Source organism: Crassostrea angulata, chromosome 4 (genome assembly GCF_025612915.1).
Source record: "Crassostrea angulata isolate pt1a10 chromosome 4, ASM2561291v2, whole genome shotgun sequence".
Classification (NCBI taxonomy): Eukaryota; Metazoa; Mollusca; class Bivalvia; order Ostreida; family Ostreidae; genus Magallana; species Magallana angulata.
Window position 1 is genome coordinate 48,613,553 of NC_069114.1, and position 23,338 is coordinate 48,636,890.

General features: G+C 34.3%; 1 protein-coding gene across 1 annotated transcript; it reads left to right on the forward strand.

The window, feature by feature from the left end:
* Window positions 1-9,424: 9,424 nt before the first annotated feature.
* On the forward strand, window positions 9,425-16,565 carry LOC128181305 (macrophage mannose receptor 1-like). Its single transcript, XM_052849661.1, has 14 exons — window positions 9,425-9,575; window positions 10,366-10,526; window positions 11,169-11,305; window positions 11,458-11,582; window positions 11,754-11,920; window positions 12,013-12,140; window positions 12,353-12,480; window positions 12,856-13,022; window positions 13,206-13,327; window positions 13,420-13,547; window positions 13,825-14,003; window positions 15,380-15,510; window positions 15,713-15,852; window positions 15,934-16,565. The coding sequence occupies exons 1-14, from the start codon at window positions 9,530-9,532 to the stop codon at window positions 16,002-16,004; spliced, it is 1,830 nt and encodes a 609-aa protein (XP_052705621.1). The 5' UTR covers window positions 9,425-9,529; the 3' UTR covers window positions 16,005-16,565.
* The last annotated feature ends 6,773 nt before the right edge of the window (window positions 16,566-23,338 follow it).

Genomic DNA, 23,338 nt, shown 5'->3' on the forward strand with positions numbered 1-23,338 from the left:
CGTAATGCAGAAGAGAAGTTGTGTATTCTTTCGACGTACAAATGCATTTTCAATTTACTGTGAAACATATGAACATGCACAGGGAACAATACTACATATTTGTTTAAGGAGGATATTTTTCTCGTGTGAATCGTTTACCATTTACGAGGAAATTCTGACAGCCACACTTCTGTCGACGATCAGCCGTTGATAAGCTACGAGTAATAAAGGGGAAAAGATGGACATTAAAGTGTGTGATTTATGTGGATGTTACTGAAGAAGGTGAGGCTTTTACTCCTTTTAAAGTTTAAAAAAGTTAAAGTTAAAATTTAGTATATAGTATAGATGTAAGTACGTGCACACTGTTTGTTTTTGTTATGGTGTGGGTGTTTGTTTACTAGGCTAACGTGTAATTTTTACATGTTTCATGGATGTTTAGACTCGCTCGAGGTTCATGGGGGACTGGAAAGGGTAACTGAATTTATCTATTTAAAAAAATAACAGATTGTGAATTTTCAACTCAAAATTCAAAGCAGGGTCTAATTTAGTAGAAACATATCATATATTCTTGTGCAGAAGGCTCCAAATGTAGTCATGAATATCCTGTAGACATAACTTCAAGTAAATAAAATTGTATACTTCAGACTTCAGAGTTAAAACATGACTTTAATATCTTTATGATGCCAATCATTGTATCATTAGAAAGGTTTAGCAGACCAACGGGTACCCGTTACATGTACTTGTACATGTAGGTTACAAGTTAGAACTATGCGTACTATTCTACCAGTTAAAATAATTCACATAATTTTTCTTGTTTAGCAGTTATGATGTACGTGTACTTAAATTGTCCTTGTTAATGTTTTAAATGTAATTTTTTATTCTCTTTTTTTAATCTGACTACTGGCAGTACTGGCCTGCGAGCAGTTCTCGTCGAGGACCATTTCTCGCTGGTGCACTGTAACATCATATTTTCGTATATAATTTTATGTGTTGATAAAATGACGTAACAATGCACTGGTGAGAAATGGTACTCGGCGAGAACTGATCGCACGCCAATATTGATTAATTACAGACAAAAACGGAAGGTTGCGCGTGTTATTTTTTATTGAACAACATTGTTTAAAATAATTCTTTATATATGTGATGATCAGACCGGTTTGAATACCAGTGCCAGATAGCTCAGTTGGTAGAGCACCTGACTAGAGATTCAGGGGGCCCACTGGTTCAAATCCCGGTTTGGTCCTTAATTATTTCTCCCATCCTGTTACAATATTGGTGTTGTGACCAACCCCTGGAACTAACAGGTTAACTCCTGCCAGGGGTAATCTTCGAGGGTGAAGATCATTTAAGGGGGAAGGAATGTGACGGTCAGACTGGTTTGAATACCGGTGCAAGATACATGTAGCTCAGTTGGTAGAGCACTTGACTAGAGATTCAGAGGGCCAGGTTCGAATCCCAGTTTGTTCCGTCGTTATTTCTCCCATCTTTTACATATACATGTATATCAGATATATGACAGATGATTAAGGGTCATCACATGTTTTGCAAGATGCAATAAGTGTTAAAAACCTTTACTTTACAACACAATACATATAAGTGAATATTTATGTTTCCTGTTATTATTTGGTGTGGTTTTCTTGACAGTGTCGCATAAACAATTTACCCGCTCCTAAAACACAAACTTTCTTTTTGTGGATTCAGCTTACCGCTGATTGGCTGCTGTTGCAGCAGACAAATAAGATATGCACGCACAAAACACAATGAACTTATCAGAGAATGAGTTGAGTTTATTTCAACTGTTGGAATTTGGGGTTGTTTTTTTTTAAATGTATACTTGTGACAAAACATATATGTGGTACATACAGCTGTAGCTTTGTGAAGTAAATTTTGGTTAGACCATATATACCTATCATGCAAGTAAATGATATTTACAAAAAACTTGCAATTTATGGCGCACGAAATATACGCTAGTTTTATAAATATTGACATACATGTAATGTACCACATTCTGTGAAAAATAATCTATTAAAAATTCTTCATTAAGTTTACTCATACATGTTTTATGCTTATTACACATAGTATTGTTTTTAAAACATGTAATTTATAAGAAAATAAGCAAAAACCCTTGCTAAATTTATTTGCAAAAAAAAAAACACAGTAGAATTGATAAAAAATGGTATACCAGAAGCTAATACCAGTACATGTACTTTGACGCTGTTCGGTGGGTAATATTCGTTTGTAATTTACGAATTGAAATATTGACTGTTGCACTACAAGTACGGTAATAAACTCTCTCTCTCTCTCAAACTCTCTCTCTCTCAATTTGATAAGTGTTTATACCTATGAAAATTTTTTAATATTATAATTATGACTTGATATGCAAATTTTTGATCTTGTACTGCCTAAATGTTATGTCATGTATTGGGATATGTCATACCTATTACACTGCATGGTCAGTGTATTTTTTCCAGAAATACTATGCATATGTTAATGTAAACACAGCTATTACTAGTACATGTATGTAAACACAGCTAATTATTTTTTTTTTTCATTTCAGCTCAAAACAGACTCTTGTTACCACATGGCTTTTACCGGTACCTGTTGATTCTTGTGGGTCAGCTCCTGAGATTAACCTGTCACCTCTATCCACATGCATATTCCTTGTGTTCTACAGACTATTTACCGGTAATTCAAATTAAATCCGATAATGCATAAACAATAATGGAACTTGAAGAAAGCATCATGCCATGTTGTGGTTTGTGTTTGATAAGAAATTATGAAAACAAAATAAAGGCTGTTTATAAAGAAATTCATAATTGCTGTGAAAATTTGTTTTTCAATAAAAGTATGTAATTATGTTTCCTTTATTTTTTATTTCATAAAGATATTTAGATGTGTTTACATAATTGAAAAATCCCCCCCCCCCCTCTATTTAATTGTCTGCATTAAGATTACATGTAGGATATGTAAATGTACATTTGACTTTGAAATAACATCTGCTATGATAATTACTTTTGAAATGAACAAGAAACAACCTATTTCTACCTTTCTAAGGTATATATGCATAAAAAAAAGTAGAAAAACATGTCAAATTTGAAAATTTTTCATTGAAATCAACTCGATCTGTCTCCAGCTACCTGGGTGTGTTTGAATTTAATTTTAATTTAAGGCAGATGTCTAACTTGTAGGTTGTAACTTACTGTTTTAGCATGGTTAGAAGGAGACTAGAAATCAGAATAGATTAGATATTCACTAAATATGATTGTTAGCTTACTTTTTTCATGAAAACAAGAAATCACAAGCAGGACAGCTGTCTATTTGTTAATTAAAATGGTACAAATCATACAATAAACAAATAAAGATCAAAAGGACTATATATGATAAGGTCCTAAAATGGCCCCCTAAAACGAACATCATCATTTTCCTATCATTCTTTGTTTTCTTTGTACAGATATGTATGTGATATGTTTACATAATATTCATTTAAGTTCAAGTGCCCACAATTTAGAAATATGACATTGTAAAGACAACCTTTTCCCGCCATTTTGGCATTTTTAGCGTAAAATAGCTTGTTTTCAAGCAGTTTTTCCTTCCGAAAACATAGAGCGCATTCTTGAACAAATAAAATGTTTTAATCAGAGATGTATCTAGCCAAGACTAATAAGTGACAAAAATATTTTCCTTGTTCAAGCATGCGCTCTATATATCCCATTTGTAAATAGATAAGAAAAATGTCAATTTTTGGCTAATTTTGATTGAATTATAGAAATGGCGTCACTTCTGACGTCATATACTACCAGTGAGTGCAAATAAATCAAATAAATAGATGAAAAATGTATTTCATATCAACTCTTCTAAAAAATGAGTTAACATTTTATTGTACCCGGAACACTTAAAAAATGGCGAATTATGGGGGCCAAATTTAACTCTTATCATATATAGATTTTAGAATCATTGATGATTGTTTTCATATGTGTGAGAAATTACTCAAGGAAATTGCCACACGTTTCATAAAATTAGGTAAAACATTTCAAACCATGACTTTTTATGAAAATCAAAAGATTGGGGGGTGGGGGGTATACATGTAAGGGTATTTCTAAGTGATGTGAAGCTTTTATCATGATTATATCATGTAGGGGTATGTTGTATTGAATAAGGTTTCTTTTTAAAGGTGGTTGAACAAAAGTTGACCTCTAAAAGGTCAGGTAAAGATGTTTTACTATGGAGAACCCTGTAAATCTGTGTTTACTAAAGGAAATTGGAAATGGTGGGTTCACTTAAATGGCCATATTTTTATTAAACCTCAATGGAATTGGCAATATGTGGTATTCTTTTTCTCAGAATTGCATTAGCTTTCTTAGTCTTTTCATAAAAATGTTAGTGTACTAAGTTAAAGGTACAAGGAACAGTTTCGGATAAAGTACCGTCAATATTTTTGTAAAATTGAGAGTGACTGTACTTGAAGGTTTATCATTGTTGCGTAGATTCATGAAATGAATTTTAATGATTATCAATAGTTAGAGGGATGTCTCTTGTTGGAATTGGTAAGCAATATTAAGGCCCCTGATTTTAAGTACATGAGAAGCAGAAATAAATTGTGAAACTTGCGGCTATGACAGATATGTTGACTTTACAGTGAAATTGAAGGTTACAAACGGGAGGTTATATAACATGAAATGTAGGTGGATGGGATGTTATATGCCTATTTAGTATTTACTGGGTATGAGGACAATAGCAAGTTTATTGTCCCCAAAGACAGCAACTATTTAATGAGGCAAAGCCAAAGGAAATAGTTGCTGTGGAGTGGGACAATAAACTTGCTATTGTCCGAATAGTCAGTTAATTGGTATTTCATTATACAGAAGAAAACTTTATTTGTCAGCGATGCACAATTTCTTGATGATAAACAAATTAGAGTTAAATCAAACTTTGTATTTAATGATGCGATCTTATTAGGTCAGAGGTGTTCCGAGTTTAAGGTGATATGGGACACTTCCATGTTGTGACGTATTGTTTATCGAAATAAACAATAAAATAAAGTGTAATTATATAAGTACATGTAGTTTCTTTTCAAAAATGGTCACATAACTCCTTAGCACAGTGGGTTAGAGGGTTACTAGGAACCTGTGAGTCATGAGTTCGAATCCCGCTGGGGTTTTTACAATTTTTACCTTTTCAAATATTTTTAAAAGCTATTTTTTGGTGAAATATTGTAAATATTGATGACTATTCACCATGGGCAGATAGCATGGATACTATTTTAAATTAGATAAAAAGGCATGTTTATGCGGGCGCCTTCTAGTGATCAATTTGTCCGTCTGTCCATCCGAGATGGCTTGACAGGAGCATAGCTTCTCTCCCCTTGGCCCAATCTGGCTCATACCTCATCCACAGGGTTCCTTTGGTTGAAGGATGTGCAGTGACCTTGAACCATGTTTTTAGGTATAAGGTTAAGGTCATAGCAGAATTATATATATAAAATCCTTGTCTGGGGCATATCTTTTTTCCCTTTGGTCCAATCTGGCTATACTCACAGAGTGTCTCTATGGTTAAACGATGTGCAGTGACCTTGCATGAAATTTCTAGGTAAAGGGTGAAGATCATATCGGATCATGCAAAAATCCTTTTTTGAGAGCATATATAATTTCTACTAACCCTTATTTGGCTCAGACTTCACATAAGCAGAGCGTTTGAGTAGAGGGTGAAAGGCTGTGTAGTGACCTTGAACCTATTTTCAGTGAAAAGAAACTGTGAAGGTCATAGCAGAATTATATTTTTAAAAATCCTTGTCCGGAGTATATCTTCTCTCCCTTTGCTCCATTCAGCCTCATACTTCACCCACAAGATGCCTTTGATCAAAATATATGCAATGACCTCGAATGATATTTGTACCGGTAGATGAAGAGTCAAGGTCATATCAGATCACACAAAAATCCATATTTTAAGAGCATAGATATACTCTCCTTTTAGCCCCAATTTGGCTAATATTTTACCTTTACAGAGTTTATTGGTTAATGGCGTGCAGTGACCTTGAACCAAGTCTGTCAATGTGAAGGTCATAGCAGATCTTTTTAAAATTAGTTTTAAATAGTAGATTATTTTCCAAATATGCTTAATCTTGGTCAGATTGAACAAAAATGCATGTATGTTAGGAGGAATGAAATTGAATTAAAAGTTCTATGCCAGCTGGAAAAATTTCAAGTTATAGGTCAAGGTCAAAGCAGAATTCTCTGAAATTACATAAGCGGGGTCCTTTGAAATGTTCACCATTTCAATGTTGTCTGGTTCATAGTAATTTTACATAGAAAATATTCACAGAGGTACAGTAAAGTAAACTTAACATCGATAAGTTTCTGACAATTAATGACGCAACGAGCACACAGTACGAAAGGTCAACCCTTTGAAAAGCAGTGAAGAGAAAAAGTTGCTCAGAATTATGTTTTAAACAAAATTGATTTTTTACGTAAATTTTAATTTTGCATTCTGGGTTAAGAAAAAAGATGTTAGTTCAAGGTAAAGTAAACTTGTACCTAAAATGAAGTCAAATTTGTTAAGTCGTACTTAAACACATTGGGTTTTTTTGTTAAGTCGTTCTTGAAATGGTTAAGGGTTTTTGGTTAAGTCGTACTTAAAAACATTCGGATTATGTTAAGTTGTACCAAGAATCATTCGATTTTTTTTTTATCTTTTTGTACTTAGGTTTCTTTGTTACTAGATAAAGAACTCTGCTTCTTAGACGTACTTCTAGCGTTGCTTTCGACATTAGCGGAAAACCCACTCGTTGCTTTGCAACGAGCTTTGCTCTAGTTATTATACTTTTTCTTTTTTTTTCTGACTCCTTCTCGGCTTTATAACTCAAAAAGTTTCCAACTGATTTTAATGAAACTTTCAGAGATAATGTGAAACTATTATCCCTCAAAGATGTTAAAGTTTTCTTGAAAACGTCACTTCCGTTTTGACGTTACGTCATTTTTAAAAATTTCAAAAAGTCATTTTGTCCGCGGCGTTTCTCAAAAACGTTTTAAGATAGAGGCTTGAAATTTTCAATGGTTATGATTTGGTCGATTTACCTCTGTAATAAGGCTGGAAATGAAAATCTGTCACTTCCGGTCGAAACCGGAAGTGAAACAAATTTTTCGAAAAAATGAATTTTCAGATCAAATCAAAAGTGAATATGTGTTTTGTAGAGCTTATTAAATTGAATCTAACACTGAAAGCCGTTTTAAAATCGGACGATGCATTACAGAGATATCGGGGTTTAAAAATTGATTTTTCCGGAAATTTTGATTCCGCGTCCTTGGTTTAAAAAATAGCGTAATGTTAAAAGTAAAATTAACTCGTACCAAAAATAATTGTTAAGTCGTACTTTAACACATTCGGATTTTTTTTTGTTAAGTCGTTCTTGAAATCTGAAAGGTTTTTGTTAAGTCGTACTCAGAATAATTCGGATTTTGTTAAGTCGTACCAGGAATAATTCGATTTTTGTTCTTTTCGTTTTAGTTTCTCTTGTTATTGGTTTAAGAGCTCTGCTTCTTACAGGAACTTCTAGCTTTACTTCCGACATTAACGGAAGACCCACTCGTTGCTTTGCAACGAGCTTTGCTCTAGTTATTATTATTTTTTTTCTTTTTCTTTTTTTTCTGACTCCTTTTCGGCTTCATAACTCAAAAAGTTTTCAAATTATTTGAAGGAAACTTTCAGGGATTATGTGCAATTATGATGCCTCAAAGATGTTAAAGTTTCCATAACAACGTCAATTCTGTTTTGACGTTACGTCATTTTTAAACTTAAAAAAAAGTCATTTTGTCCGCGACATTTCTCAAAAACGCTTTAAGATAGAGTCTTGAAATTTTCTGTGGTTATGAATTTGGCAATTTACATGTGCAATAAGGCTGGAAATAAAAATTCGTCACTTCCGGTCGAAACCGGAAGTGAAACAAATTTTTCGAAAAAATGAATTTTCTGATCAAATCAAAAATGAATATGTTTTTAATAGAGCTTATCAAGCTGAATCTAACACTGAAATCCGTTTTAAAATCGGACAATGCATTACGGAGATATCGGGGTTCAAAAATCGATTTTTCCGGAAATTTTGTTTCCGCGTCCTTGGTTTAAAAAATAGCGTAATGTTCAAAGTAAAGTTAACTCGTACCAAAAATAATTGTTAAGTCGTACTTGAACACATTCGGATTTTTTTTGTTTAGTCGTTCTTGAAATCATTCGGATTTTGTTAAGTCGTACCAGTAATATTCGATTTTTTTCATCTTTTTATTTTAGTTACTCTTGTTATCGGTTTATGAGCTCTGCTTCTTACAGGAACTTCGAGCTTTACTTCCGACATTAACGGAAGACCCACTCGTTGCTTTGCAACGAGCTTTGCTCTAGTTTATTTTTATTTTTCAATTTCATATTGGTGTTTTTTTTTATCTAAAGTCATCAATTGGACAAATCTAAGTAAGTTTTTGTTTTGTCCTCGACACTATATAAACCAAACAGAAAAGTTTGCCACAGTGTCTAATATAATAATGTCAAAATGATTCATAATTGTCCATCTATTAAAATTTTCTTGAGGAATCTGTAGTTTTAGCTCGTTCTTTTTCCCGCGCGCACTGGTTCTATCAGCCCGTTTCGCTCGCTCTAAAATGAGTTGGTTAGAAACTGTACATCGTGAGACATTCAGAATTACTAGCACTATTTAAACTATTTTTAAACAGTACTTTTTTTAGGCGGCTTAATGTATCTTTTAAACAAGAGTTTGAAAACTAAAACCATTAATTGGTAATTTAAGTGATTGCTCCATATGTAAGAAATATTTTTAAAAATTGAGTAGTTTATAATACAGTAATTTTTGCAGGTGTTTTTTTTTTTTTGTTAATCGATGTTTTCCATTGAAACAATTTCTAACAATGAAACGTGTCTATAACAAAAGATTAATCACAAATTAGTGCATAGCGATAAAAACGCAGGCACATCAGAAAGGGTGGGGGGGGGGGGGGCAGGGGGTCTGCACTCAACTTTTTCTTGCAGCAAAAGGTTTTGTTTTTACACATAAAAAATTGAATTAGCCTCCACTTTGAATTTTGGGACTATGTAAAAAAACGACAATAAGGAAATTAAGAGTGAGATTGAAGTTGTTGGTAGACTACGCTAACCCCCCCCCCCCCCCCCGCAAAAAAAATTGATTGAGATTATCATGATTTTGGAAAGTTATTATTTTTTTTACAAGATTTTTTTGGATGAGTCTGCCCACCCCCCACCCCCACCCCCATCCCACATTTAAAAAACGATGCTACGTGCCTGCAACGCCCCGAAACATTTTTATCATTATGTAAAAAATTTTATAAGATGTACACATCCCTTCACTTGGTCAAAAGTGGTGAACTCAATACGTGTACTGTATCTATCCCTACTATCTACATGTCCCAGGTCCTCTATCTAAAGGCCAGAAAATGTTATGTCCGCCCCTTGTATCTCCACTGATAGGGTGACAGATAAACAAATGATGGCTGATCTAATTTATTAACCGTAATCACATGTAGGATTATTTATCATGTTTATCAATATATTGGCGGCACTGACCATCTCTTTATTCACAGGTAAGTACTCGGGCATCACGGAAACAACATTGTGTTTTTCATTCCCCTTTTTCTTGAACCATTGTTTAATTATAAATAATTGCACGTGCTTTGTTGAGAGATAGGACTCTAATCATCATGGCGATAATGGTACTCTTTGGATTTAGTTGGGTAGTTTTTAATATCACGTAGACTGATGGGGGCTTTTTAAAAGTACACGATACACGGAAACATGCGTGGATTGAAGGGTTTAGTTAAACAATCGCGTACCATCCGATTGCCAGGGTTATCAGGGCGAAGATAGAAGATTAAAAAAAATAAATATGCACGTTTTATCCACGTTTTATCCAGTAAATCTCATTGAGATTTACTGTATTATGATATTACATTGTGAATGAGTTCCCTGTGATTGTGTTATCACACATTACAAACGAACATCAGATTAGTAAATAGATTTAACCACTTTTCCTCATTCTTCACAGTTTATATGTTCTACATGTAGATTTCAATATCACACGTCCAAAGGTTAGCACCCCTCTTCAATCTAGGACTTTCAATAAGCGGAGGCAGGAGAGGATCCTTCCCCGTGTCAATATTCAGAGCCAATTCCCACAAATTCCATGAATGGCAAAAAATAAAAATTATTGGGAATGATTCTAAAAAAGAATTTTCAAATTATTTCAAAATTATTATAAGCCTAGCTTCTAGCTGCCATACAATTAAAAATCCTAGTGTCCTGCAAAACATTGGGTTTTTTTCTTCATATTTTTATTTTCTTTTCTACAAAAGATTATACAATGCATTGTTTCAGGGGCTCTCTGTTACCCCTCATGTCCACTTGGCTCCGGCTGGGTCGCCTACAACGGCTCCTGCTATTTATTCAGCAACCACAAGTTAAAATACAGCGAGGCTTTTGCCGAGTGTGGACAACTGGATTCAGATCTGCTCTATTTCTACACCGAGGCCGATCGGGTAATGTCATGTTATAAATTTTGTATTTCCTTCCACCCGGTAAATTAAAGATTTACAACATGTCAGAGATACAGAATAGGCGAGTATTGCTACGAAGCAAAGTACCCGGTAAATTAAACATTTACAACATGTCAAGGATACCGAATAGTGCGAATATTGCTACCGTGTACGAAGCGAGGTACCCGGTAAATGAAACATTTACAACATGTTAGAGATACAGAACAATGCGAGTATAGCTACGAAGCAAGATACCTGGTAAATTCAACATTTACAACATGTTAGAGATGCAGAACAGTGCGGAATAGTGCGAGTATTGCTACGAAGCAAGGTACCCGGTAAATTAAACATTTACAACATGTCAGAGATACAGAACAGTGCGAGTATTGCTACAGTGTACGAAGCGAGGTATAAGCAACTTTAAGAGGGCTGGATAGTGGCGGCCATTTTAAGGCTATATACCAACCTCCTTTAGACAAAGAGTTCTGCAAAAAGATATAGGAAAATGTTCAAATTTTAAAGCTAAAATACTTTGCTTTTCTTAACTAAATGATAGTTTATAGCCAAAAATGTAATGTTTAAAAGTTAAAGGCAGATATAATTATTAATTTACTGACCATCCAACCTGTCCATTTCATTTTAAAGCTCGACTTTGTGGCGGTCATAAACAACCAGAAGATATACAAAGAAAGATGGTGGACATCACTCACAGACGCCGGTCATCCCGGGGGATGGACCTGGGGCAACAATGCCGCCGCTACCCTGGCGACGGGCAACTCTGTGTAAGGCCACTGAACCATCGTCCTGCTTGTCATCATTATCGTCTCATAACCCACCACTATTGCTACCCTGATCATCATTATCCATCATCATCCGAATTATCATTTTACCAATCAAGTCCATAGCTGATTCATTTGATTTTAATGTTTCTCAGCGTTTGGAACTCAGAACCAGACGATACTCACCACTTGGAGAACTGTGTAGCCCTGAACAACCAGGGAGCCATCAGTGACGAGGACTGTACGGAACAACACAGCTACCTCTGCGAGTATACATCCAGTAAGTGGGACGTTTTGGGAATCTTCCATTTAACCACATAATGCAAGTTTTGGAATTCAAAAGTCGCTGCGATGATTGATTCTGTGTTTAGCTATACGATAATGTTGCAGTTCGTGAACTTCATAGAATAAGGCTGCTGCTGTTTGGTTTATCTTATATCCATTTTTACAGCTACAGGATGTATTGACGGTTGGACGCAGTCAGGGACTTCCTGTTATCTTTTCTCCTCGCAGTATGACGTCAGTTCCTGGAAAGCGGCTAGCGCCACTTGTGCCAACTACCAAGTATCCACCACCAACCCAACCTACTTAGCAAGGATCGAAACCAACCAGGAACTTGTAGGCATTGAAACTTCAACAAAGTAAGGTCTCAATAAGTATCAGCGGTATAAAATTAAAATAATTTTTGGTTTCATTACTTAATTTCACAGATAACACTTGGCATGCTGTTTTCGACAATGTCAGAAACCAGTCAGATATGGTGGATAGGCATGACGGACCAGGCTGTGGAGGGAGTGTGGAGATGGGAGAACGGCCAAAAAGTCCAGCTCGGTATTCTGTAAGGCAATGACTGTTATTGTCTCATAAAAAATAGACCTCTTGTAAACAAGTTCCATGATAGACATATGATTATGTGTACCAATTAAAGTTGCCTGTAGAAAATTATATAAACACCAGACTTTTTTATTGTAGAGTGCAACAAATTACATAAAATCTAACATGTGACTGCACTGTATTGTCAATAAATTTTTTTCTTTCTGCCCTTTTTAGAAACTGGGCAAACGAACCGAACAACCTTGGCGGATTGCAACACTGTGGCTTGATTTACAACAACGGCAGATTTGGTGATGAGTCTTGCGACACTCTGGCTTATTATGTGTGCAAAACTCAAACTACAGGTAAGGTAATCAAGTGACAGACGCTTTGCAATATTAAAGGTAGGTCCAAAGCAAGATCGACGCATCCTTTTCAGTTATCCAGTATTGATAGCATGTATTTTGAAATACTGCCAAAAGCAAGTGCGCAAAAGGATGCAAATCTTTACTTACGAGCTCACTGGAAGCGAACTAATGAACTGGCAAGACAATGTTATCGTCCAATTTAGAAAAAAAAATGGGCGAGGGTATCGACTGTGTGCACAGGGCCAGCTCACAACTTGGTCTCTTAAAGAACCCTTGTGATCGTTTACATCTTTTGAATATGTTATGTATAATTATATTCAGTTTTACCCATTAAAGATCATAAATTAAATGTTTTTGTTTTAACAACAACAGACGCCATGCCCGCTATGAACAAACTGGGTTGTCCAAACAATTGGTTGCGTGCTGGACACAAGTGCTATAAGTTCAACACTGGAGCAAGCCATACTTGGCAGGAGTCCAGCGACGCTTGCCACAGAACAAACTCTCGTCTGCTTCAGATTACTACCAAAGACCAAAAGGTGAATCAAACCATGATCTTTATTAACTCATATTTCCAACAGCAATTTTGCTGCATGTCTAGATTATCAAACAACTTGCTCATTACTAAAGAAGTCTTCTTTTATCCTTGACTGTTTAGGAAAAGGTCTTTTGTCCGTGTTTTTTATATTTACAAGTATGACAAAATTGATTAAACATCACAGGATTGGATTCAGTACATTACAATGCGGTTTCGTGCCTTCGCTTTCTGGTCTGGTCTCCATTTTCATCCTGTTGACAAAACTTGGTACTGGACAAACGAACAGAAAGCTAGTATGGATTTGGTGTAAGAAACACGTTCTAGTTACTTCATTTAATGAGGGTCTAATATATACATTGAAGCTTCTTAATTCTGATACTGTAATGCTTTTATTGTAGGCGTTGGAATGCTGAACCTAATGATTTCGATGGACAGGAAAACTGTGGTCTTATACTTCAAGACGGCACTTTCAATGATTTCTCCTGCTTCAAACCTCTCCCATATATCTGTGAACTTCAGTCAGAAGGTAATAAAACTCATGAAAATCAATGTTTTTTGAGTTAAAAGTGCTGCAAAGTATTTTCATGCAATAAAATGCATCTGTATTTTCTGTACACTAGTGCTACAGAATGCAGCCATTATGCATTATACGATTTTCAGTGGCATCGGAAGCAAATTGAAAGTGGGGGGTGTAGACTCATCAGAAATCTTGACAAGCAGAAAAAGGTTATGGTTATATCTAACTCTGCAAAAAAAAAGCAGTTCCGACGCCTATGATCTTTATATCCGTTTGCTTCCAATAGATGCCCCCTGTCCGTCTGGCTGGGTATCGTCACCATCAGAGGACGACTTCAGCTGTTACTACATCAGCAACACTACACAGGAAGTCAGGGCCACGTGGTATGAGTCACGTGATCTTTGTCAAAAGTTGATTACGAATATGGATGGATACCTCCTTGCAATTAACAACCAAGAAGAACTGGTAAGATTGAACCTTTATAGATTATTGGTCATCGATCGAGAGGATTTTGTAACATATCCCAAACAAAAATTTTTCTTAAGAAATCATATCAAAATCACTTAAAAATCATATCCAACTCACAAATTCATGATTTTGTTCTATGATTTAGACATGATCCATTAAATGAATCATACCCAAATCATAGGTGACAAATAAGGAAGTATGATCCTGATGTGGTTTGTTTCTTGGTTTTGAGTCTGCTATGATTTTCTTGTGATTCTGGTATGTGCTATTATCTTAGAAGGCAACAGAGCATGCGTTTGAAATGATTCGTTAATTGCCAGATAAACTGACCACTAAGAATTAAGATTTCTGCATAACAGGAAGTTGAGTTGCAAATTTTGAATGTTCATCTTGGAGCCTAAATGTGATGTACATGTACATGTACATGTCAGGAAAATTTGTTATTGTTGGGCATCTTGCTCTATCTTGGCATATTTATAAAGTGAATTTATGGAAGTATTTTGGGGGGATATATTCTTATTCACTTGAGGTAAATAATATTTTATAAAGACTAATTTACAATACACTATCAAGTGATTTATTAAGTGAAGCAAGGAACTAATGCATGGATGTACATGTATCGTTAGTTCAGACCGGGAGCTACAGACCTGCAGCTAGGTTTTGAAATGCATACATGATATTTTAATTTGAACAATTCATGTAATAATTGCTAGAAGAGTTTGAAATAACAGTATAATTATCATCTAAATTATCGAAGACTTTGATCCTGCATTCTAATTCAGATTATATTGGCTTAACGATATAGTACATGTGACATTTATGTATACTATTTTTCATATTTGGTAATTGTCAATGTATTTCAAAAATTAAAAGTATATAATTGTCTGTTGCAAAATATTAATTAAGTGGTCATTTTTTTCTTTAAGAAATTATTGTATAATTGTCCTTTAACAGGTCATATAAGGATCATGGTTTTGATATGAGTTGTTAGTTACAACAGATCATACCAGGACCATGGTTTTGATACGAGTTGTTAGTTACAACAGATCATACCAGGACCATGGTTTTCTTGCAATTTGTTTAGTTTAACAGATCACCCGAGAATCATGATCCATTAACTCATTTGCATGTGAAATTTTCCTATACCGAAATCATCTCAAAACCATGATTTACACACAAGCCATTGATATGATCCCGTAGGCTATTTTTTCTGTTTGGGATATATTTTATTTGTGTTTAATGATACTTTACTAGACTAAATTCAAGCATGGTTACTTTCTTAAACTCTCGTATAATCTTAATTACATGTTCAAGACTAAAACTAAAGGGAAATAATTGATTTTATTTTAATCGATTGTCGTGTTGCGTTTTAGACGTTTATTGTGAATCTACTGAAGCAGCGGCCCACGGCCCTGGGGTGGTGGACGGGTCTGAATGATCTCAAGACAGAGGGTGTGTGGGTGTATGACACAGACTTCAATAACCCGGTCTTAGCCGGTCTCATGTGAGTGTGCTGTCTCACTATTGTAAAACGTGGTTTATAAAGTGGTGTATAAAGTGGTAGACATACTATCAAGTTTCTTTGTTATCAAGTTATATTAAACATTCTTATTTACTTGTGTTCTAAAAATGAGCATATTTCCTGATAATTCATAATTATAGTCCTGACGTGATTTATTTTTTATTTTTTTTTTTATTTTGTACAGACCATGGAACAAAGAGCCGAATAACTCCGGCGGATCTGACTACTGCGCAGTGATTTATTATGGCGGACGGTACAATGACGTCGACTGCAGCAGGAAGGCCGCTTATATCTGTGAGACGGACGCCTTTGGGAACAGTTTAGGCATGTACTTCTACCTTAAACCAGCAGTCTGTCTATTATTAACAATTATGTTAACTGATTATGGAGATTTTTTTCTTACAGGTTCAAAGCAAGATATCAACATGCGAATGATTCTTTTTATTGTGTTGTTGACAAGTTTTCAAATGAGGTGACATCGGTAAATGAGCTTGAAATGTATCGGTTCTCCATTTATTGCATGCATGGCTAAAATTGTGAACATTACATTTGATCTCACACGTCTGGTCAATTACGAAAGAAATATATAAACAGTTTTTATTACAAAAAACAAGTTTTTATTAAGTTAGCTCAACTTTTAAGTGTTACAACACAGAGGAACTGAATTATTTAGGTTAAGTTTTGGTCAACGCTTTCAAAATGAGAGCGCAACGTTGTAATGATGCTACAAATTAAGCTACTTAGCATACATTAATGTCCATTCATTTTTAAGATATGTACATGATTATACTGTCTTAATATGTCCACTCACCTACTGCACATTGCAAATTTGTATATAATTTTATATGTAAAATAATTTGCATTCCGATGAGTTGTAAAGTTCAAGGCCAATAAATTGAAGTGAATTGAATTGAATTGGTGTGTTTTGTAGGATGTGAGATTTTCATTTTTTATGAATTATTTATAAAATACAATGTATGTTATTAATTGTGCAATAAATAATTTTTTTGTGACTGATACTGTCAATGTTTTATTTTTACAAACTTTAATTAGTCAAGCAATGGGCGATATTACGATTCTATGGTTATCGTAAATAAAGTTGATTTCATTTTAATTGAAATCACAAATATCAAGTTAAATTAATTTTCTTAACCACTATATGGGGTATGATAATCCAATTCCATTACATACAAGCAAACAACAATTATTAGACAAAAAAAATTAAAAGTTAAAAGAAAAATAGGAAGTATAACCATATTACTCGAAGTAAATTTCAGTAAGTTATTTATTGAGGTGAATTGCATTTTTGCAGGAAAAATAAAGATTTTAGATTTTAAAAAAATTGAATTTGAGCTTCAATTTCTGTTGTATATTAATATGATTTTAATGCATATAAGAATGTTGCAGACCGATGACTCATTCAATAATGCAAAGTTTGTACAAAATAAACAATACAATATTATCTAATGATTTGTACACTACTTAGTGTAACAAAGATATAAATTTTGCAATCATTAGTATTAATAATAATATCAACTAGACACGATCTCGTTGCGAGCAACGAGGAGGTCTTCCGTCTGATTTTAGAATTTGTTCTATCTTGATTTTGCTATTTAACAGTTAAACATGATTTAGAGTAAAAAAAACCAGGGTCTACATTCTAGGGGGCCAGATACTATTTTGTTACAGGTGTAAGAGCTTTGTTCAACAAGTGTTTAGAATTCGTCACTGTTCTTCAGATATCTTAGAAGAAAAAGTTTTAGGGGCCGGTCCCTTATCTCCTTATTGGAGCCGCTGAACCAAATTTTGAAGATTGCATGTTGTTAAGTACATCATTTTTAGCATCTTTTCTTCTAAACTGCATTTCAAAATATTTTTTCTTTTTGAGATATAGATGGTCATAGTTTTGGACTCTTGACCTCTAAAAAAACCCTCATTACATAACACATGACATTACATTGCTTGGATACATAATTGTAAGATAAACATATCTGCTTCTATAGCCTTTCACAAAATATCCCTCAGTAAAGAGCTACAGATGAAAGACTTTAGAGCCCTTTGGTCCCCTAATTTGAGGGGCCAGCCCCTTTTTCTTGATATCAAATAAAAGGTCATTTAAATTTCAACACATTTTGTTTAACAATTGTTAAGAGATTTGTTACCGTTCTTGAGATATATAGGAAAGAACGTTTCAGGGGGCGATCCCTTAACTGCATTTAACGAAAATTTGAAAATTGCATATTATTTAGTACATCATTTTGACTATCTTTACTTCTATACTTTATTTCAAAATATATTTCCTTTTTGAGATATTGGTGATCAAAATTCTGGACTTTTGGCCCCTTAAAACCCCTAATCACGTAACACACGATAAAATCATTACATTGCTTGGATAAATAGCTGTAAGATAAACATATTTGCTTCTATAACTGTTCACAAAATATCCCTCAGTAAAGGGCTACAAATAAAACACTTTGGAGCCCTTTGGTCCCCTAATTTGAGGGGCCAGCCCCTTTTTCTTGATATCAAATAAAAGGTCATTTAAATCTCAACACATTTTGTTCAACAAGTGTTTAGAAATTTGTTACCGTTCTTGAGATATATAGAAAAGAACGTTTTAGGGGCCGATCCCATAACTCCTTATAGGGGCCATTTAACGAAATTTTGAAAATTGCATATTATTTAGTACATCATTTTGAGCATCTTTACTTCTATACTTTATTTCAAAATATGTTTCCTTTCTGAGATATGGGTGATCAAAATTCTGGACTTTTGGCCCTTAAAACCCCCTAATTACGTAACACATGATAAAATCATTACATTCATTGGATACATAATTGTAAGATAAACATATTTGCTTCTATAACTGTTCACAAAATATCACTCAGTAAAGGGCTACAGATGAAAGACTTTAGAGCCCTTTGGTCCCTTAATTTGAGGGGCCAGCCCCTTTTTCTTGATATCAAATGAAAGGTCTTGTAAAAATTAATCTTTTTTGCATTACAAGTGTTAACAAAATATTTTTCAGAAAAGAGACAAACTAAGAAAACCAGTAAAAATCACGACGTTTTTTTAGTCTCAATTTTCGGGACCAGGCGAGCTTAAACGCCTGTTGAGCATGACAAATATGAACGCCAAATAGCACATCTACAATCTCTTGTCTACAATCCCTGAAAGTTTGAACTCAATATCTTTTACCGTTTAGGAGGAGATCCCTGGACAAGCCGACCCTCTGAAAATCGTTAAAACGTCATTTTCTCAAGAACGGAAATGACGTCATCAAAATAAAAAAATGTATATTAAGTTCGGATTAATATCTATTAGATCTGAAAGTTTCACGAAAATCGGCTGAGCCATTTTCGAGAAATCGCCTGCACAAATTTTGTAAGAAAAAAAAAAATAATAATAGGGAACTAGAGCAAAGCTCGTTGCAAAGCAACGAGTGGGTCTTCCGTTAATGTCGGAAGTAAAGCTGGAAGTTCCTGTAAGAAGCAGAGCTCTTAAACCAATAACAAGAGTACCTTAAATAAAAAGATGAAAAAATCGAATTATTCCTGGTAAGACTTAACAAAAACCGAATAATTTTACGTACGACTTAACAAAAACCTTAACCATTTCAAGAACGACTTAACAAAAAAAATCCGAATGTGTTACAGTACGACTAAACAATTAATTTTTAGGTACAAGTTAATTTAACCAAGAACTTGATACTAATTTCTTAACCAAAAACGCGGAATCAAAATTTCCTGAAAAATCATTTTTTGAACTCGTATATCTCTGTAATGCATCGTCCGATTTTAAAACGGCTTTCAGTGTTAGATTCAGCTAAATAAGCTCTATAAAACACATATTCATTTTTGATTCGATCAGAAAATTCATTTTTTCGAAAAATTTGATTCCCTTCCGGTTTCGACCGGAAGTGACAGATTTTCATTTTCAGCCTTATTACAGAGGTAAAACGATTAAATCATAACCATTGAAAATTTCAAGCCTCTATCTTAAAGCGTTTTTGAGAAACGCCGCGGACAAAATGACTTTTTGAAATTTTTTAAAATGACGTAACGTAAAAACGGAAGTGACGTTTTCAAAGATACTTCACAAACTTTGAGGTATTATAGTTGCACACAACCTCTGAAAATTTCATCAAAATCGGTTGTAAACTTTTTGAGTTATAAAGCCGAAAAGGAGTCAGAAAAAAAAATAAAAAGAATAATAATAACTAGACACGATCTCGTTGCGAGCAACGAGGAGGTCTTCCGTCCAATTTTTAGAAGGTGATATGACGTTATCGACTTTAATTTTCGACAACAAAACGTTATCTGGAAACAGGAGTTGAGCACTAATGTTTTCCTGTAATGCTTTTTATAAGTTCTCTTAAGTTGCTTTTTTAAATACTAGCATTTCTTCCAATTGTGATAGAAAAGATTAAACTTTTTTACCTCTGGCCCCTAAAATCCGTCGCTAGGTAGCGCAAGAGAAAATAATTATAGTGTTAGGATATTTAGACGTATACCTAATTTTGCTTTAATGACCTATTACAAAACATGACTCAGTAAATGACTATTTAGATGAGAGACTTTAGGTCCATCTTGATCCCAAATTTAGGGAGACAGTCCCTTTTTCTTAATACAAAATGAAAGATCGTCTAATTTTAAACACATTTTGTTCAACAAGTGTTAAGAAATTCATTACCGTTCCTGAGATATATGTGAAAGAAAGTTTTTGGGACCGATCCCTTATCTCCTTATAAGGGCCGTTTAACAACATTTTTTAAGGTTGAATATTGTTTTGTGCATCATTTTGAGCATCTTTGCTTCTGTGCTGCATTTCCGAAGATTTTTCCTTTCTGATATATGGGTAATTAATTTTTTCGGACATTTGACCTCTAAAAACCTCTAATTATGTATTGCATGGTAAAACCATTAAATTGCTTGGATACATAACTATAAGATAACATATCTGCTTTTATGGTCTTTCACAAAATATCTCTCAGTAGAGACTTTTAAAGAGCCCTCTGGTCCCCTACTGTGAGAGGCAAGCCCTCTTTTTTTATATCGAATGAAAGATCAAATATCAAATGATATATGGGTGATCAAATTTTGGACGTTCGACCCCTAGAAACCTAATTACGTAACACATGATAAAATCAATAGATTCCTTGGATATATAGCAGTTGAGATCGACTCAAAATTCTAAATTTTGTTTAAAGTGATTTTGAATGGAATTGGAGATCATTTTGGAGAGTAAAGGGTATTGGAAATAATTCATGCACAGGATCATGCATATGACTAATAAAGTGTCTTACACATGTACATCTAAATGTTAAAGCTGCTTGGTCCGCTTTTCATTAAAACAATTGTACGCTTTTAAACGATGGTTATGCTAAGTATGTGTGCAATTTAATATACGTTGCAGTAGTTTTCCCGGTCAATTAAGTCATATTTCAATAAAAAATAATGTACATGTTGAAACTCGTTGAATCCGAATATTGTGTATTCCGGCATGCTGTCCAATCCGGCGACATTATTCAGTCCTTGACAATTTCCTAACATTTTTGTTTAAAAAGTGTTGTGAAATCCGGATCCTGTTTATTCTGTACACCGCCGCGATGAAAAAAACCCGACTGCTTATTATAAGTAAGAGTTATCTCCCGTAGTCCGGCCACTTATCGATCGATTGGCCTTCTGCGAGATACTTAATTCTCAATTATCGACCAATTTTTCTGTCGTTGCTATTGATTTAAACAACTGTGAATATAGATGCAAAGTGGCAACTTATTTCAGTTTATACGGTTAAATCTTGTTATAAATAGATACGCATTTTTCCCCATAATTAGATTATAAGTTCACCACATTTTTTTCAGGCCGTGATTCAGAAAACTGCGGGAGTAAGACTGCCGATATCGTTTGTCATCCCCTCATTATACCTCGAAACGTTATAATTTCAAATCGGGCTCCAAACAATGAGGAAAAATGGAAATATTCAGCGGATCTAAATGTTAAATTATTCTCATGATAAAATTTTGTATTTATGGCAAACGCAGATTTATTATTTTTTTCTCCTACAAGATATAATCGCACTTGTATTTTGTATCTATAACTTTCAAACTTCTTTTAGCCAAATCTGTCATATATCATGGTCGTTTCACCCTCTTGTTGCAAACCAAGCTGAAATGTTCAATCGATGCGCTGTTGAACGAAAGACTCGGCTAGAGAAACTTACTGCATGGGTCGTCTAAAAATATTAATTTCAATGATAAATTTAGAAACTTTTAGATTTTTAGATTTTTGTTACGTTACAGGAAAATTGTCATTTCATGCATATATAATTTGCACAAAATAACTTAAATGTTATTCATGCAACCAGTGTTTGAAATTTTAGACCGCTCTTGATTGATATATTTGAGAAAGAAATTTTAGGGGTCTTCTTATCGGGGCCGTGTAACAAAATTTGAGCCATTTCCGAGAAAATGCGTGCACAAAAATCGTTAATAAAAGAAAAGAATGTCAGAAACGGAAGCTCCTAACAAGGGGACGGGTAGTGCTTTAAAATTCCTATTTACATGTATTTATATTACCTTATTAAAATTATCAATCATAGGCATTGGATAACTGCTATTGCTTAATTGGCAAATTTGATTTGCCTATTGACTCCATAACTTCTACAATTTCGCTTTTATAAAATACATATAATCACATACTCCAATCAGGTGTTGTACTTTACAGAACGTTCTTTACGCGATCGCCGAGCGCTTCTTTTAGGAAAGAACAGTCCTAATCAGACAGCAAATACATAACAAATCATACAAACGTTTTTTTAAAGTCTAATAATTTATGTATTAAATATTAGAGTGTGCCTGAATATGCAAAGCCCATTTGATTTGAAAATTTCCCTTATCTGCTAAGAAGTATTTTTAATCATGTGATTGTCCTCTACTCGATCTTAAACTGTCCGAATCCAATCAATACTTTTACTCATCGAATGTACATAAACTTTTTTAAAACTCGCATATTCTTTCAGTATAAAATTTCATACCATTAATAAAAAGGTTAAACAAATAGTGTGACCCTTAGTCTTTTACGGCCTGAATATAAAAAAAAACTTGTTTAAAAATGGTTTGTTTTATCGTGCCCGCACCTACTGCAAGCATGTAACATTGTACCACTCAAGCTGCCTTATCTCGAACGCTTTTTAAATAATTTCAACTTTTGCTTTCTCTCTCTCTCTTTCTATCTCTCTCTCTCTCTCTTAGCTCATAAAAAGATTCTTATATTTTGTTCGCCAAATGAATTATCACAGATTACAGATACTTACGATGTGTGTGTTGGAATAATCATGTTGTGAATATCGCCTATATTTTGCTGAAGTAGGTAATGTAATGCATTAAATTCTCAGCAGCAAAATGTCAGAAATAGACATAGGTGAATGTATTTACATTTCAACTAGTACGACTGTAAAACATTGTATTATATTCATGCGCGGATCCAGAAAATTTTACCAGGGGGGGGGTCCAAAGGATAATTGTGTTTGCCAGGGGGGGTCCGAGGCATATTTTCGCGATAATTTTACTATGTAAATTTAATAAATTTTCATTTTCCAGGGGGGGTCGGGACCCCCCCCCCCCGCCCCCCCCCCCTCTAGATCCGCGCATGATATTCATTGATCGCATTTTTTTTTACTTAACGCACTTTGATTTAAATGAAAGGTTTGATGCATCGTTAACCAATATTATTGAAAATAAAGATAATTTAACAAAGAATGAATGAACATTCAATTGTATGATAACGTATATACACGAGAAGCATGTGTC